Source organism: Lepus europaeus, chromosome 16, assembly GCF_033115175.1.
Source record: "Lepus europaeus isolate LE1 chromosome 16, mLepTim1.pri, whole genome shotgun sequence".
Taxonomy (NCBI): Eukaryota; Metazoa; Chordata; class Mammalia; order Lagomorpha; family Leporidae; genus Lepus; species Lepus europaeus.
The window spans coordinates 46,084,574-46,100,808 of NC_084842.1; the positions used below are offsets into that span (position 1 = coordinate 46,084,574).

Here is a 16,235-nt window from a genome sequence, read left to right on the forward strand (position 1 = left end):
CTGGAAGGAAGTAGGGGGTACTTGAAGGTGGCAGAGGCCTTGGGGAAGGGTCCTTTTCAGGAGCGAGTCTCCTTCTGGTGCTGCGTGACGGGCATGCAGGTGTGATCTGAAGGACCCACTGACACCCGGGAAGACCAGCCTTGGCGAGACCCCCAATCTGGATCCTCCTGCTTGTACCTCTGCAGGGGTCCCCGCCCTTGAGTGTCCACAGGAGAACCCAAGAGGTAGGTGCTATCTCCCCTGGCCTCAGCCCTGCACCCCAAGCAGGGCACATGTGCCTGAATACCCTATGGGGACGGCCACATTAGTCGGGCTTTGTGTATCTCAGAACCCAAGGACGTGGGGGTTTTAGAAACTCGGCCAGGTGGCTCTCTTCCTTCCCGTCCAGCACTCTCTCTGAAGATTCTCCATGTAGCCCTCTGAAGGGGAAAACACCCTGGAATACAGCAGCACAACTTGAGAGACCTGCTCCCTGTGCACAGGTCAGAGGAGACCTGTGAGACACCCAATCCTGCCCTGGGCGGGCTGCCAGCTACACAGGTCTCCAGGCTCACTGCTCAGATCATGGCAGAGGAAGAGAACGAAAATGATGCCACGTTGCCTCTGAGCAGCTCCCCATACAGCACCCAGCAAAGCGAGGCATTTTCTTTAGCAAGAGACTCTGATGATTTTAGGAAATAAAAGCGGGCTTCAAAACATTCATGGAAAAATACAATTAAAAGTTAATGTGTCAGAATTAGTGAATGACATGGAACAATACTAATTAGCGCTTACTGTGTCCTAACCAGGTGTCCAGGCACTTTACATGGATTCTCACAACATCTCTACAAGGCAATGACTCTTATTATCCCCATTTTCACAGATGAGAGGCCAGTGAGTGAGGCAGACAGAAGAAGCCTCTGGATCCACCCACAAAACCACACAGCTCATCCCACTCTGGAAACACAGCCCATGGAGTATCTCCTGCTGGGCCACTGGAGCCCTAAAAACAGGAAGGGGGAGCTTGATCCAAGCTCAAGGCTCCAGACTCAGGAACCTCAAACTTGTGGGGTTGCTTGGGCCACAGGTCCACCTGCACCACCCCAGTACCCAGCGACCCAGCAGAATTTCCTTACTGCTGTCTCCGGCTCTGTCTCCTCTCTCTCCTTTCTCTCCTTTTGGGCCTCGGTCACCTAGAACAGAGGAGAGAAAGTGGCCTTAGCAATGGAAATAAATCCTAATTGTGAATAAAAAGATATCTGCTGAAGACTTAACCCAAGAGCAGAGAACCCCTCAGGCAGGAGCCGGCAGCAAAGCAGGTGATAGCAGGGAAGACAGCACAGATCTAGTTAAGCCACCTGCTCTGGTGACCCCAGGAAGCGGGGATGCAACCAAGGGAGACATGCATCCCCTCCTCATTAAAGCATAGAAAAGTGGCGTCTACAACATAAACTGGACGAGTACATGGTAGTCAGCTGGAAGAAGGTAAAGGAAAGACACTCCTATTAAAGAGTCAAGTTTTAGATGTCCACATTCAAGATTGTTCCAATGAAGGCTCTTCAGTGATATTAGGAGAGAGGCAGGTTATGTATCAGGCAGGTCTTCCTGTTGGGGAGACTCTAAAACATGAGTGAGAGTTGCCTTGGAATTGTGGGATTTCCTTTCCAGGATGTGGTTAAGAGAAAAGAGCTCTTTCCCCAGCTGGCATCTGATCCCACAAAGATGCAGAAAGTCCCGGCAGCGCTCAGTGGACACTGAAATGACGAGGGAATTCTAGTGCAAGGATGTCTAGAAAGACATCTGCAGATCAAATGCCCAGAGCACACTGGCAAGAAAAGCAAGTCAGGAAGTTCTAAGGGCCTCTGATGTTCTTTCCGTAGACTCCCTACTCTCCACTTGTTGTATTGAAAACTAAGAAAAAAAATCATTCCTTCCTAGGGAATGTCTCAGATGGTCTGTTAGATGCCTAAGGTGATCAAAGTCTTGCCAAACAAAACCAAAACAAAAGCAGACAACCACATACATGTATGAGAGTGCTTTGAGAAATGTCTGGCAGGATGTGCTCCAAAGCATTCACAGTGATTATTCTGAAGAGTAAGAGGTAAAGGGATGGGAGAAAAGGACCCACTTTTTTTTTTCACTTGATCCTTTGTATGCTTATTTATTATCTAATTTTTGTCAACAAACATGAAGTGCTTTATAAACTGTTATAAGATTCATTTTGTGAAATAAGGAAAACCTTAGCCTATCTCATCGCCATTCACAAAGCAGAACAAAATTTTCCAGGGATCCAAGATCAAGAGACCATCAGAGACATTCCCTAGGGTGGAATGATTTTTTTTTAGTTTTAAGTGCAACAAGTGGAGAGTAGCAAGCTTTAGAAAAGGGCTTCAGACGTCCAACCTTCTGCAGTGGTGCAGGAGGTCTGAACAATCTTGGAAAAGAAAAAAAAATGGGAAAAGATAGGGACTAACTATAAAGTAGATACCCTAAACATGAACAAGGGGACTATTCAGAGGAAGAAAAAAATGTCAGAAGAAACATTTTTGGCAATGCAAATTTGATAAGTGAATTAAAATGGAAAGTGGTAGAGGAATAAAAAGAATATTACAGAGATCAGGAACCTGGCAGTGCCAGCAAGAAGGAGCTGTTCTGGGCCTGCACCTCTTTGTCCTGCAGGCTCACCCTCTGGCTCCTTCTGGTTACATCTCTGGGCTGCAACCAGCAGCAATGCTCCCTCGCATTTCTACAAAGGCTTCAGTATGCATACCATTTCCACACCTATTTGCTTATTTATGCCTGGTAAAAGGCCTGTGGAATACAGTACCAGGAGAATGTCTCCTTTTTAGATGAAAAACTGATGCTGAACAAGAGGAAGTGACGTGCCCAGACTTGGTCAACCAGCAGGGCCAATGCCCCTTTGCTGCCCAGGAGATGGCAGTGAGGAGATGTTGCTGGGTGCACTCAGGCCGATTATTACCTTTGAACCCACGCATGCCCATTGGTCCTGTGGCCCCCAGCTTCCCGTCATCGCCCTTGGGGCCAGGCAGTCCCGGGGTTCCTCTCTCCCCTGGCAGACCTGGGGAGGAAAGAGACAATGGTAGAGCCTCTGACTCAGAACTGGAAGGACACTTCAAGGTCACAGTCGGTGTCATGACTATGACCGCACGTCCTCTATAGCCTCTGCTGCCTGATTCTTCTCAGCTGATTTAAAGATGCTGCAAAAGCAAAATCAAGCAGGGAGCAGACCTTCCCTATGAACACCTCTTAGTGTTGGGCCCAGATGCGGCGGCCCCCCTGCACTGAAAGCTGTGAGTAGCGGTCATGGTGGTGATGGTGGTGCCTGCGTGCTTGGAGACGTCCCTTTCCCTGCACACACTGGACAGTGAGTTCCAGCAAATGCTCTTCTGAGCACATTCTACATGCCAGGCCCTGCTCAGGATGTCTTCCATCAAGTGTCTCTCCCTCAATCCTCCCAGGCAGTATCGCACACAGAGGCCCAGAGGGGTTAAGTAACCTGTCCAAGGGCACAGAGCAGAGTGTTCGAGGCAGGGTCTGAGGCCTGCTCTTCCAGAAGCTTCCATGCGGTCAGCATCACCTCCCGCTCCCTGGTAGTCAGGGAGGGCAGGAAGAAGTAGCTTCCCCTCCTAATTAAGAAAGAAACAAAGAGACCTCTGAGCCTCTGTAAACACGGGGAGGTATAAAGGCTGATGCGGATGAAGTCTGCAGGGTCAGCGAGTGGGATCAGGCCCCAGAGCTCCAGGCCCTGAGGCCCCACAGCCGCTGGCCTCGCACCACCAAGAGCCAGAATCATCAAATAGTTTCACTGAGCAAGAGCTCCAGGGCCCCCGGAGGCCTGGCCCGAGCCACAGTTATCTCTGCACAGCAAAGCATCCTTCACCCTCTGACTAATTGTTCTTTCCTACTTGGAAAGTGAGTTGGTTTTCTCTGGGCTTTTCCAGACTCGGGGAGAAGCCCGTCTCCCAGGAGTTCTTCCTCCAGTGCTAACGTCAAGTGGCTGGAAGCAGGGCCCCGGGAGAGTGGGAGGACCCCAGAGAGGGCTGATTAAATTTCTTTCTTTTCCGTCCTAATATGATGTATCTATTCCCAGAGTCCAACGGCCCTGTGGCCACAACGCTTCCAGGGCAGGATGTGCCCAAGGCTCTCCACCCTATGATTCACTAGGCAGAAAAAGTGATCCCGCAGCTCTGTGAGCCCCTAGGCTGTTTGAGGGAGGGGATGTCAGGATAGGAGGTGTGGCTGGGGACTCTCTCTCCTCCCTCGCTAGGTTTGCGGCTTCCTTGCAGGTTTAGGAGAGAGCTTGGCATGGGGGTCTAATTCCTAAAGTAACCAGACACCGTTCCTCTTTATCACCTTTCCTTCCATCCTCTAGGAAACTGTTCACTTCTAAGACAATGCTGCATGCAGTTCAGGCCCAGGAGTGGACAGGGCAGGATAAAGTAAGTGGGGAGACACTGGGTCAAAGGAGAACACTGTCATTCCAGAAGGCCCCCAAAGGACCGTCTCCACCAGCCACTGAGTCCTCAGAGCTGTCCCCATGCATCGTGGGCCGCGCGGCCAGGTGGAGGTATCAGCTGCTGGGCGATTCAGGGAATAAAGAGGGGGCACAGCAGGCCCAGAGGGTGGCTCTGGACCACAGAGACCCCCTACGCCCTCTGAAGGCCATGGTCACACGAACCCTGACTCTGGGGTGTGTGGGGGTGGAGGCAGTGGCTTCAGGGAGCCACAGGCCTCTCATGCAATGTTTTCCTTCGGATCCTGGCACTTTCTAAGAAAAACCATGTGCCCCATCCCACAGCCAGGCCAACAGCCTGCCGGGCGCCTACGGGACGCAGCACTGGAAGCTGAGCTCGTTGGCCACTCTCCCAGGAGCTCCGCCACCTATGCCAGTGGGAAAGGAGAGAGGGGCCGGGGTCGATTTAAGGGGTCTTCCTTGGGTCCTGCCCAGGGGTCCCCATTACCTCGAAGTCCAGGTAATCCAGGGATTCCGGGCTCGCCCTCCTTCCCTTCATTCCCGGGATCACCTTTGGGTCCTGGTGGCCCTGAAAGGGTGAAGACAGCACTGAGGTTAGAGCTGATTTTAGATGATGACATCTAACTAAGATTAGATGTCCCAGAGCAGGACATCCCCGGGGAGAATGAAGATCCCCTCTCTGCAAGAGGAAGGGTTGGGAGTACACAGGGTGCCACCTAGCCCAGTCTTAGGGGAAATCAGGGAAGGCTTCCTGGAGGAAACCATATCCAAAGGGAAATCTCAAGACAGAATAGTAGTTACTCCAGTAAAGACAGAGTGGGAGTGTGTGATGGACTGCATTTGTGTTCCCTGCACCCAAGCACCTATGTTGAAGCCGTCACCTGCAATGGGATGGGTTTGGAAGTTAAGAGCTTGGGAGGTGATTAGGTTTAGATGAGGCCCTGAGGGCCAGTGCTCATCAGAAGATTAGTGACTGTAATTAAAGCCAACAGAGGGTGCTCTTTCTCCCTGTCCTTGCTAGGAGGCGATAACAAGGAGGTGACAGGCTGCCAAGTCTGCAACCCAAGAACAGGCCCTCACCGGAACCCAGCTATGTTGGCGCCCTGTTCTCAGGCTTCTGGCCTCCAGAGCAGTGAGAAACAAGTGCCTGTGGTTGAAGCCACTCAGCTCTGCGGGGTTTTATTTGGGCTGACGAAGACAGAGTGAAAAGGAGAGTTCTGAGCAAGGGGAGCCATCACCACGAGGGCTGACAGGGAGAGAGAGGTGGAATCCTGGGGGTTTGGGAGGCCTGGCCTGAGTGTTGGACTTCATCCCGCCTGAATGTGCCAGCAGTTAGGGAGGGGCCTGGGCCCCGGAAGACCTGCCCAAAAGGAAGATGGCTCCAGTTCCCCCGGGGGAAAATGGATCAGAACTGGAGGGGGTCCGAGGCGGAGACGCATCCCATCTAAGTGGGCAGATAGGGCAGCCCGGCTCAGGGAGGTGGCCCCCAGGAGGGCACCACGGACACATTCAAAAGGGATTAGAAGCAGAGAGACCGACGAGGGCTCAGCTGTGACGAAGGCTGGGGAGAAGGAGGCTGGGACGGAGCTCAGATTTCTGGCCTGAGCACCTGGATGGAAGAAGGGGTTTCAGATTGCTCCTGCGCGGGGCTGCTTTCCCGGGCAAGGCTCCAGTGGGGCAGGAATTCTCGTGTACGTGATTGGACTTGGTCCCTGGGACTATGCTGTGTTTTGAAGTTACTCCTCTGAGGCCACACAGCCTGCAGCGAGTGAAGGAGCAGTGGTTTCAACCCAGGTCTGTCTGGCATCTGTCCACTCTACCACACCCGCTTGGCTAGACGTCTCGTCCTTTCCAGAACCTTCCTGCCACTGCAGGCTGGCAAGCCCGGGAGCCACCCCGTGACTGCCAGCCCCTGCAGCTGCCCAGTGCCACCTCCCTGGCAGAACCTCTGGCCCCCTGCTCCTGCTGGAAGTGGGCACGATGGGTTTGAATGCATATGCATCATGCCATTTGCCACATCTCTCGCTGCTCTTATCTGTAGGCACTGTGTTCTCTCTTTCCTGACAATATTGCCTGCTCTCTATGGGATGGCTCCATCCTTGGCACTCCCCACTTGCTGGGCAGACCCAGGCTGCAAGCTCTCACCTCCCGTTGCTTTGTAAGAGAAAACCAGGGAAAAACAACCAAACAGTGCTGGACTGACTTCCACACGTCCCTCCCAAATTCATGTCCACCTGGAACCTCAGAATGCAACCGTATTTGGCAATGGGGCCTTTCCCGGTATGATCAGTTGAGGGCAAACTAGAGAGGGGTGGGGTCTGCAGGCTGGTGAGAAAACCGTTGAGCTACGCGGAGAGCACCGGGCGGCAGAGGCACATCTCGGAGGGACACTTCTGCAAGCCAAGGGCAGCCAGAAGTGAGAAGCTCGGAGGCAGCGGGGAGGGATCCTTCCTCAGAGCTTTGCAAAGGAACATGGCCCCGCAGACACCTGGGTTTCAGACCTCTGGCCTCCAGGACCGGGAAAGAATGAGCTGGTATTGTCTTCAGCCTTTGTTATGGCAGCCCTGGGGAACCAACACGTGCACACTCCAGCCCAGCAGCGAGATCTTGCACAATAAATAGTTGATGAATGAATGAGTCTATGAGATCAGAGGATGTTAATACATACAAAACAACCCGGCCGCCAGGATCACCATGTACTGATACATTCCAGAAGTTGGCACCTCCTCAGACTCTAACCAAAGTTGACAGCTGTTTAATAATTCAATGGCACACACACGGGGGGAAAAAGCAGCGAACATTTTGAAAGCCATGAGTTTCCCACAGCATTTACAGGAGACCTGGGTTTGGAGCCATCACTCTCCTTTCTACAAAGGAAAGCAAAGTAACATTGGCCACATTGGTACAAGGTTTCAGGGCACAGGACTGAGACACAGACCTGTTTGCATCAGAGCTAAGGTTAGCCCGCGGTGAAAGGCAGAGTTAAGACACAAATGAGCTCTCCCGCTCCCAAACCCACAATCTCCCCTCCAGGTCAAGGATGCCACAGAGGGAACCGGGAGAATGCCTGGGTGGACCCCCCCACCCTGTATACCTCAGCTCCTTCCACTCTTTTCCACCCCCCCAACCCCCCCTACCCCCCAATCAGGAACCTGGGGGCTCCAGGCATTGAGCTGGTCATGGGTGCAATGCACTGCACACTTGAACATGTCCCGCTTACTCTGATGCTGGCACAACCCAGTGTATGGACCTTCCTAGGAGGAAGGCCCACAGAGGGAGGCTACTGCCCAGGAGGACAGCCCTGCGGGTGGTAGGGACCGTTTGGAAGGCAGGGGTTGAGTATGGGTACGCAACATCTTGGGTCTACGTCCTGGATCGAGTACATGCAGGCACTGTCCCTCTTTTTGCGCACTGCAGTGAGGGGTAAGTGGGCTCAGTGACACAATGGCTATTAAATGGCTTTGACACCTTGTGTGGGAGGTCACCCCCGGCCATCTGAACTTTCCTTTGCACAATGCTCCATGAGCTCTACTGTGAGATCACTGCTCAGGGCTCCGCTAGGGGGCCCTGAACTCACCGGACCTGGCTTGAACGGATCATCCAGGGACGCTCTATGCATAGAATCTGTTCCAAAACCACAACCAAGCGGCCAGTGAGGGCCTTTGCTAGGGATTAGCTCGGGAGAAGCCGGGATGGACATTAAGGGTGGGTGCTCACCGATGGCCTTAGTCACCTCTTCAGGTGGGGCTGGCCCGGCTGACTCAGAGCAGCCTACAAGGTGACCGGAGCCCCGGGGGGCCAGGCTCCAAGGACCACGCCCTCTTCAAGTCATCACGGCTGCCTTCTGTATCTCAGAGCTGTTATATCCTCAGGGCTCCAGGCTAGAAATCGCAAGCCTGCTCTCACGCCTCTTTCTTCATCCACACTCGCAGCCTGCCATTCGAGACCTGTTGCGTCTCTACCTCCTTCCTCACTGCACCGCCCTCGCTGGGGTCCCAGCGGCCTCATTCTCAGCCTTCGTAAAGACCTCCCTGTCTCTGGTCTCTCTCTCCAGCCCATGGGTGCACGGGGTGCCCTGATGTCCGATCAGAGTCTCAGAAATACCGAAGCCACCGAGTGGACTCAGCGCCCTGGTCGCTCTCGAGGCAGGACGGGGAGCAACCCCTCAGCTCGTCACTGAACTGGCTCTTCCTGCTGCAGATCCACACTGGGGGCTTCCAGACACAAAGGCCCCGCCGCCTCAGCAAGAACCTGCTCCTGATGGTGGCCCCAAACACTAGCCACATCCTTTCCTGTCTAAGCGTCCAGTTCCTCTCATCCCACTCATGCCCACTTCATGCCCACTCCTCTGATCTTCCAATCAGAGCCCTAGAGCTCAGGGCTGGGGGCAGCCTGGCAGGTCGCTGGGGTGGGGGTGGGGAGCCTGGCAGATCACTGCATGTGCTCTCATTGGCACACTCTGGGCCTGGTCAGGCAGCCCCCTGGCCCCTGGTGCTGCCCCTGTCCTAGGACTGTGGTCCGAAAGAGGACAGGTCTGCCGCAGGACCAAAGCCACTGTCTGTGGCCCCGGACCTCACACACAGCCAGAACGCAGGTGCGGCTCAAGCTCAGAAGAGGGTAGGGCATCACTAGACCCAGCTGTGCGGGGTGCGCTTTCTCACTTCTTTTTACACAATCGTGTGTCTCATCTTCTCCATCACTGGGAAGGCCAAGGTCATGGAGGTGGCTGGGAGAAGGAGGGCGGAGTCCTGGGGCCCCTCTCAAGGCCTGTCCACTGGTCCACCTGCTAATCCCACACAGCTCCTGTACACCCCTCACCCAGCTGCTCCTGAGACACCCCATGGAAGCACGCTCTGAACTGAGTGTGACTGAGCCTTTGGGGCAAGCACCTGGGTTTTCCTGGGGACCAGCCAATGGCAGGGAAAAGCAACCCTGACAGCATGTGTGTGCAGGAATCAGGAATGACCCACCAAGAACAGATGATCAGGACAGCTGATGGAGGCCTGAAGCCAGCAGTACAGTCCCGGAAATCTTTGTGAAAACGCCAGCCCCGGGGCCATGCTAATCCCAGGGCCGCTGACAGAGCGTGGAGGTCCTCAGCTAATTACTCTGCTCGCTGGGCACCAAGCTCTGGGCACCCACTCCCTTCACAGGCCTGAGAGCCCTCCCTCCGTGCCCCCGAGAAGCAGGCGCCAGCCCCACTTCATGGCCAAGGAGACTCAGGCCCCCAAAGGCACAGGCACTGCCCGGCTGCAGTCCCCGAGCCCCAAGGGCAGAGGTGGCACACAGGCAGTGCTGGGTAATTGTCCATTTTCACAGCGCGCCCTCCACCCCTCTCCCCGCAGAGTCAGCGCTGGAAGGTGAGAGGACAGGGCTGCCGTGCAACCGGCCTGGGACCCTCAGCCAGCCCACAGGCCCCCGAAGTGTGTGGAGTAGAAAGTCCATTGCACACAGCAGTCTGTTCATAGGGACGCCCCACGCCCTCAGCGGGTCCCTTCTACCTGCAGCTGAGGTCTCAGTGGCAGAGCCTGGAGCCCAGGGCCCCTCCGCTAGGCCATCCCTTCATAAACAGCTGTTGAACTGGGCTTCTCACTCTGCTGGGTGGGGTTTCTTCTCAAAAAAGTAGCCCGCAGGGAACTCTGCATTGCATTCTTACTTTCATAAACCAGGAGATGAATCTTCTAGTCCAGGGGCCACTGGCTCAGCCTTCCACGTGGACAAGCCATTTCCCCGCTGGGCCCAGCATCCTCCACAGCAGAGCACAAGGACTGGACTGGATGACTGCAGAGATCCGCTCTCACCCAGAATGCTTGGCTCCAGCAAACCTGCCTCGCAGCAAACCAAGCCGGCCGAGTGCGGCTGGGGCGTCGCTGGGGGTCGCGTCCCTCCCCGGGAGACTCTCTTCTCTGGTCCCCTCTCCCCACTCTGCAATGCCTGCCCCTCCATTATCCAACTTCTCTTGTTTCTCTCAAACCCACAGAGAAAGATGTCAACAGATCTGACTGATGCTGCAAATCCAAGATGAAAACCAGAAAGCCCCAGTGTGGATGCACACAACTGAGAGAAAAATATAGAAGAGTATACAACACCGTGAGAAAATGGAAACCATTGGGGTTAAGCTCAAGAATAATGTAAATAAGCTCATGTTTGAAAAATACATATGGTTAAATCTTTGTGAATTCTGAGCCAGGAAGGGGCAGAGTGGAAGTGGGGTGTGTGTGTGTGTGTGTCTATCTGTAGGTGTGAGTGTACCTGTGTGTCTTTGTGTGTCTGTGTGTGTGAGTGCATGTGTATCTCTGTGTGTCTGCATGTGCATCTGTGTGTGTGCATGTGTCTATGTGAGTGCATGTGTGTATCTGTGTGTGTCTGTGTATATACACGTGTATCTGTGTGTTTGTGTATATGTGTATCCGTGTGTGTCTGTGTGAGTGCATGTGTGTATTTGTGTGTATGTATGCGTCTGTGTGTGTCTGTGTGTGTGTGTATACAAACACCTAACAGAGGAATTGGACAAAGTGATGGTGGAAAGCCCATTACAGACCGCAGTACGGAGATGCATGGCAGCTGATTTGATAAAACCTTTGCCTAAAAGCAAAGGTAGTTTTTTCTTATTACAATTAAATGGTGTAGTGGTGATGGTTCAAATAATTAGGTTCGTGCCATCCACACGGGAGTCCTGGTTTCCAGTTTGTGTCCTACGAGCCGTGTTGTTGTGGGTGTTGGGGGAAATGAACCGGCTAATGCGATCTCTCTCTCCCTCTTTCTCTCTCTCTTTCTGCCTGTCAAATAAATACATGAAGACTTGTAAACGTGTTTAAGTAGAGTGGCAGCTACACATAAGCATGCCTACAGAGCCTTTTTAATAATAACAGATACTTGGCTGCAGCGAGAGAGGGAGGTGGGCAAGGGAGACAGCAGATACGGTGGCGACACGGGGAGCAGAGGCCAAGTGACACTGAGGTGGGAGCAGCCAGGAGCTCCAGTGCTATGATCAGAATGTCCGTGCCCCTGCAATTTCCATGCTCAGGGCTAACGGCCAATGTGATGGGGTCTTGAGGCGGGGCTGGGGAGGTGATCAGGACACTGGTGGAGCCCTTGGGAATGGTATTCATGCCTTAGAAAAGAGGCCCCAGAGAGCTGCCCTGCCACTCCCACCACCTGGGCTTGAGCCGGGGGTGCCATCACTGCCTATGGCGGGGAAGCAGGATGTCAGTGATGACGACCTGAGTGTCTGGGTCAGAAAGATCCAAGCTGGGAACCTGGCTTTGCCACCTGCCAGCTGTGTAGGGAAGAGTGGGGAGATTACTCGAGTGCCCCATCCTTTGCTGGAGGAGTTGGAGAACTCGTGTCTAAACGTCCTGTTCATCACAGGTCTTGATCCAGCAGAGTTACTTTTGTTAGCAGCTATCTGAACAGACTGCCAGGAGCAGCAGAGGTCAAGGGAAAGAGAAGATGAGAAAAGGAAGATCTCAGGGTGTGGATTCAGAAGAAAATCCACCTCCTACCCTCCTGCGATTTCTGAGACGTGAAAGCCCAACATGAAAAGAGCACACAACCAGGCTGGGCACAGGAGCCTGTGGATGGCTGGTGTCAGGTTTACCAGTTGTTCCTCATTCACCGAGTCCCACTGTGCAGATCGCACTGTTAGTGCTGGGGGCACAGGGACAGACCAGAGAAGAGCAGGATGGCAGAATGAGCACCGGGTGTCGGGACTAGAAGCTCTGGACTGGGCCTCGAATTCTACACTTGGAATGGGCACGTTTACGGCATGTGAATTACATCTGGTTACAAACAAAAGTCCTGGGTTACATTATTCCCAGCCACATGGCCTCAAGAGAGCCAGGTAGGGTCTCCTCAAGCCTCAGTCACTTTCTTGCCAAAATCCTACCCCTCCCTCAATAATTACAGGTGCATGAAACCAAACCCGCAGCTTGCTGTGAGGACCTCCCTGAAAACAAAATAACACACCAGCAAGCGCTCTGTAAACTGGAAGGCACTCAGGTGGGGGCCCCATCACAAGTCCTTTCTGCTCTGATAGAGGTAGAGGCTCAGAGGAGGGAGCCGTGAGTGAGCTGGAGCAGTAGGGGAGCTCTTGGAAGGCATGGGATTGAGTGAGATGGGCTGAGCCCCCACCGACCCACGCAAAAGGAAGGTAATGGAGCACACACTAACTGTCAGATCACCAGGTCCTGAGACAAACCCTGCTCCATCACTCCCCGGCCCAGCAGCTGCCGGCGAGCGCTTCGTGTGGTCATCAGTAGAACGGGAACCACGCCCCTTCCTCAGAGAGCTGTTTTATAAGGGTGCCATACGAGATACACTTGGCACGGTACCTGGCCTGTAGTAGGTGCTGAAAGTGGCATTAACACTGCCTGTCAGGCTGCGGGGTTGGTCATCAGCTGGGCAGACTCTGGGGAGCCGTGCTGGGTTTTGTGCAGAGGGGTGATGTGGGGAAACACACACTTCATGGGAGGTGCCACTGATAGTGTGGGTGGCAGGAAGGCAAGGGGCCAGCAGAGGCAGGAGGGGACTAGCTTGTTCTGGGTGAAGAGAGGGAAGTTGGGTCCCTAGGCACTCCCACTTGTGGGTGCACGGCACACATTTTTGTCATTAGAGTCAAGAGTTACAAGTGAAATGAATAGAATAGTGAATAAAACACGTTCTTCTCATTGGATGAATGTGTGTTCCTGTAGCCTAAAAGGCGAGGCCATATTTGGAATTCCCCCACTTCTTGGAGCACCTCCCCCCATGGGAAACAGCACAGCACTAGAATTGGCCTCTACTCCATGTGTGAGCCTGCAACCCAGTAGGCTCCTGCCCCAGCCCTAGCGCTCAGAGGCCCCGGCCTGCACACCCAAGTTCTGACTACCAGGACCTCCACTGGCCACCTTGGTCATTCCCAAGGGTAGGGGTCTGGACTAGGGCTGAATCTGTTCTCTGCCCGAGGGAGGCTCACCTAAGGGACAGAACAGTGCAGGCCCTGGAAGCCAGCAGAAAATTCCAGAATCTTGTAGAAGACTTAAACGAGGAATGACATAGCAAGTGCACTTGGGAAGATGAGGACTCCCAGGCCCTGGGGCAGGGGTGCACAGAAGGGAGGCCTGAGCGGAGGGGCACCAGGGAGGCCCCGCGGGCTGGGCTGGGCCAGGCGGGTACCTTTGGCCAGGGAGATGTTCCTGAGCGCGATGGAGTGCTCCCAGTCCTTGAGGCGCAGGTCCTCGGTGACGGTGTTGAGCATGGCCAGCTCCTGCTTGAGCTGCAGCTCCATGCCCATGTGCACCAGCCGCATGCGGCGCGTGTCCTCGCTGGCGTTGCTCACCAGCACCTGCAGGTCCTGCAGCCGCGTGCTGTGCAGGGCCACGTCGTAGGACAGGCTGTGGTTGAGGCCGCGCAGCGCGCCGCCCACGTCGGCCAGCTCCTCGCCCAGGATGTCCACCCTGCGCGCCAGCCCATCCAGCAGGCCCGCGTGGCGCCGCAGCAGCAGCTGACTGCGGTTGCTCTCCACCTGCAGCTGGTACAGCTCCAACTGCACTGTGTCGCTCTGCTGGCCCGTGCGGTCGCGCAGCAGGGCCACCGCCTGCTCCGTCTGCACCGCCTGGGCTTGCAGCCCCCACAGCGCGCCTTCCAGCCGCTGCACGGCGCCCGCCAGGGCCAGCAGTGAGTCCGTCTGGTTCTGCAGCGCGTCCTGCACCTTCCACACCTGCTCCGTCAGGTCCGCCTGCAGTGGAGCCTGCAGCAGCCGCAGCTGCAAGTCCCGGAAGCTCTCGTTCAGCCGGTTCACGTTCCGGGTCAGCACCTTCAGGTCGTCCGGGGAGCTGCGGGGCCTGGACACTGCGGAGGAGGAGCGGAGACGTGAGCACCATTGGGGAGCGAGGTCCTGGCTAAGATTAATCCAGCCTGACCAGAGGCTGGCATTCAGTAGGTGCTTAACCAAGGAGAGCTGAATGGAGAGCAGAGGTGGCTAATGTTGAGCGTTTCAGTAGCCCCCAGGTGTTGTACCCACTAGAATCACCTGGCCGGGTGGCCCACCTGCGGGAAGTGTGATTTAATGGATGGAGATGAGACCTGGACTCTGGAGTTTTTCAAAAAATCTCAAAGTGAGTCTAAGCTGCAGACAAATCTGATCGGCCAGACAGATCTCAGCACTGGGTGTCAGGTGGGCACCCATGAAACTGACAGTTTTGCATCCTGAAAAGTGGTGAGGATAGCAGCAGTTTTGTGTAGGACAACGTCGGGTTCTGGGTGCTGTGACTGTCTCAGCTTGAGGAGCTAAGCTCCTGTTAGGGTCTCAGTGTGTCCCCTCCCCACTCCATGCATAGGTGGACACTTAACTGCCAAGGCGACAGTATCAAGAGGTGGGGCCTTTAGCAGGTGACTAAGCCAGGACACAGGCCTCGTGAATGAGATCAGTGACCTTATAAAAGGGGCGAGGGAGCTGTTGGCCCTCTCTGCCATGTGAGGACACATAGGCGGTACCAGCTCTGAGAATCAGGCCCGCAGCGGACGCTGAGTTTGCTGGCAACCTTGACCTTGGGCCTCCATCCTCCAGCACTCTGAGCAATACATTCCTTTCTTCGTTAAAAAAAAAAAGATTTATTTATTTGAAAGGCATGGTGACAGAAAGAGAATGAGAGTGAGAGGGAGAGCAAGAGTGAGAGAGATCTTCCATCTACTGGTTCAATTCCCAAATGACCAGGATGGGCCAGGCAGAAGCCAGGAGTCCAGAACTCTATCCAGGTCTCCCACATGGGTGGCAGGGGCCCAAATAATTGGATCATTACCCACTGCCTTCTCAGGAGAATTCGCAGGAAGTAAGACTGGAAGCAATGGAGCCAGGACTCGAGCCAGCACTCTGATAGGGGACGTCAGCTTCACATCGGTGGCTGAACGCACAGCCCCGTGACCCCAGCCCAGCCATACGTCCCTGCTGTTGATCCAGTCTATGGTGTTTGGCTCTAGCAGCCTGAGTAGCAGACTGAGACAGTGCCATGGTTATCCCTTTGCACAGTGAGAGCCATCAGTATTGCCCAGGGTGGCACAGCAAGTCGGAGCCCAGAGGACTTGCTCCAGAGCCTGGGGGCTTCCCCTTGCGCGGGCTCCAGAGCTGCCTAAAGGAATGCCACCCCTGCAGGACGAAGCTAGGCTCAAAGCAGCAGCACTGATTTTACTACTTCCGAGTTCAGGGCTCACAGGTGGCAGCCAGGACCCATCTGGGCGGGTGAAGAACACTACTGTATCTATCTACATCCTCCCTTGTCTGCGGCCGCCAGCCCTCCCTGCTGGTCCCCGGTTTCCTTCCTCAGCAAACTCCCATCTCAGCGATCCTCCTCTCACAGTTCGCTCCCTTGCTCAGTTAATAAGCCGTAGTTGGTTTCACAATAGCAAGAGGAGGGGGAGTCTCTGTCTATATTCTGGCATGCCTGTGGCTCCTTGGGGTTTGGGAACTGCCTTCCTGTCCTCAGGTGCACGACAAACCCTGCCATGACAGGTCCAGGGATGCTTGCTGCCTTGTTTTGCCCTGCGAACCAGAGAAATGGCAACTAGTAGTGGGGCGGCGCAAAACAGGAGCTGGGGACGGAGAAGACTCAGGGGGCATGCTGCTTGGACATCTGGGAAGGCAGCGAACCGGGGGACTTGGTACCCAGCTTGTTCAAATAATAAGAAAATCTGGACCAAATCAGTTCTCTTCCAGGGCTTCATGTTGGGAGGGAGGAGCTGAGTTGGGAGGATTCTTGGGCCACATGAAGCCCAGCTGCTGTGA

At 54.6% G+C, this 16,235-nt stretch overlaps 1 protein-coding gene across 1 annotated transcript in view; it reads right to left on the reverse strand.

Moving 5' to 3' along the window:
* Nucleotides 1-16,235, reverse strand: part of SCARA5 (scavenger receptor class A member 5) — a 129,508-nt gene that overhangs the window by 31,226 nt on the left and 82,047 nt on the right. The window contains exons 4-7 of the mRNA XM_062213578.1: nt 13,631-14,305; nt 4,962-5,042; nt 2,960-3,058; nt 1,116-1,172 (exon numbers count right to left, since the gene is read on the reverse strand). Of these exons, the coding sequence (XP_062069562.1) occupies nt 1,116-1,172; nt 2,960-3,058; nt 4,962-5,042; nt 13,631-14,305 (912 nt within the window). The remainder of the gene's footprint in view (nt 1-1,115; nt 1,173-2,959; nt 3,059-4,961; nt 5,043-13,630; nt 14,306-16,235) is intronic.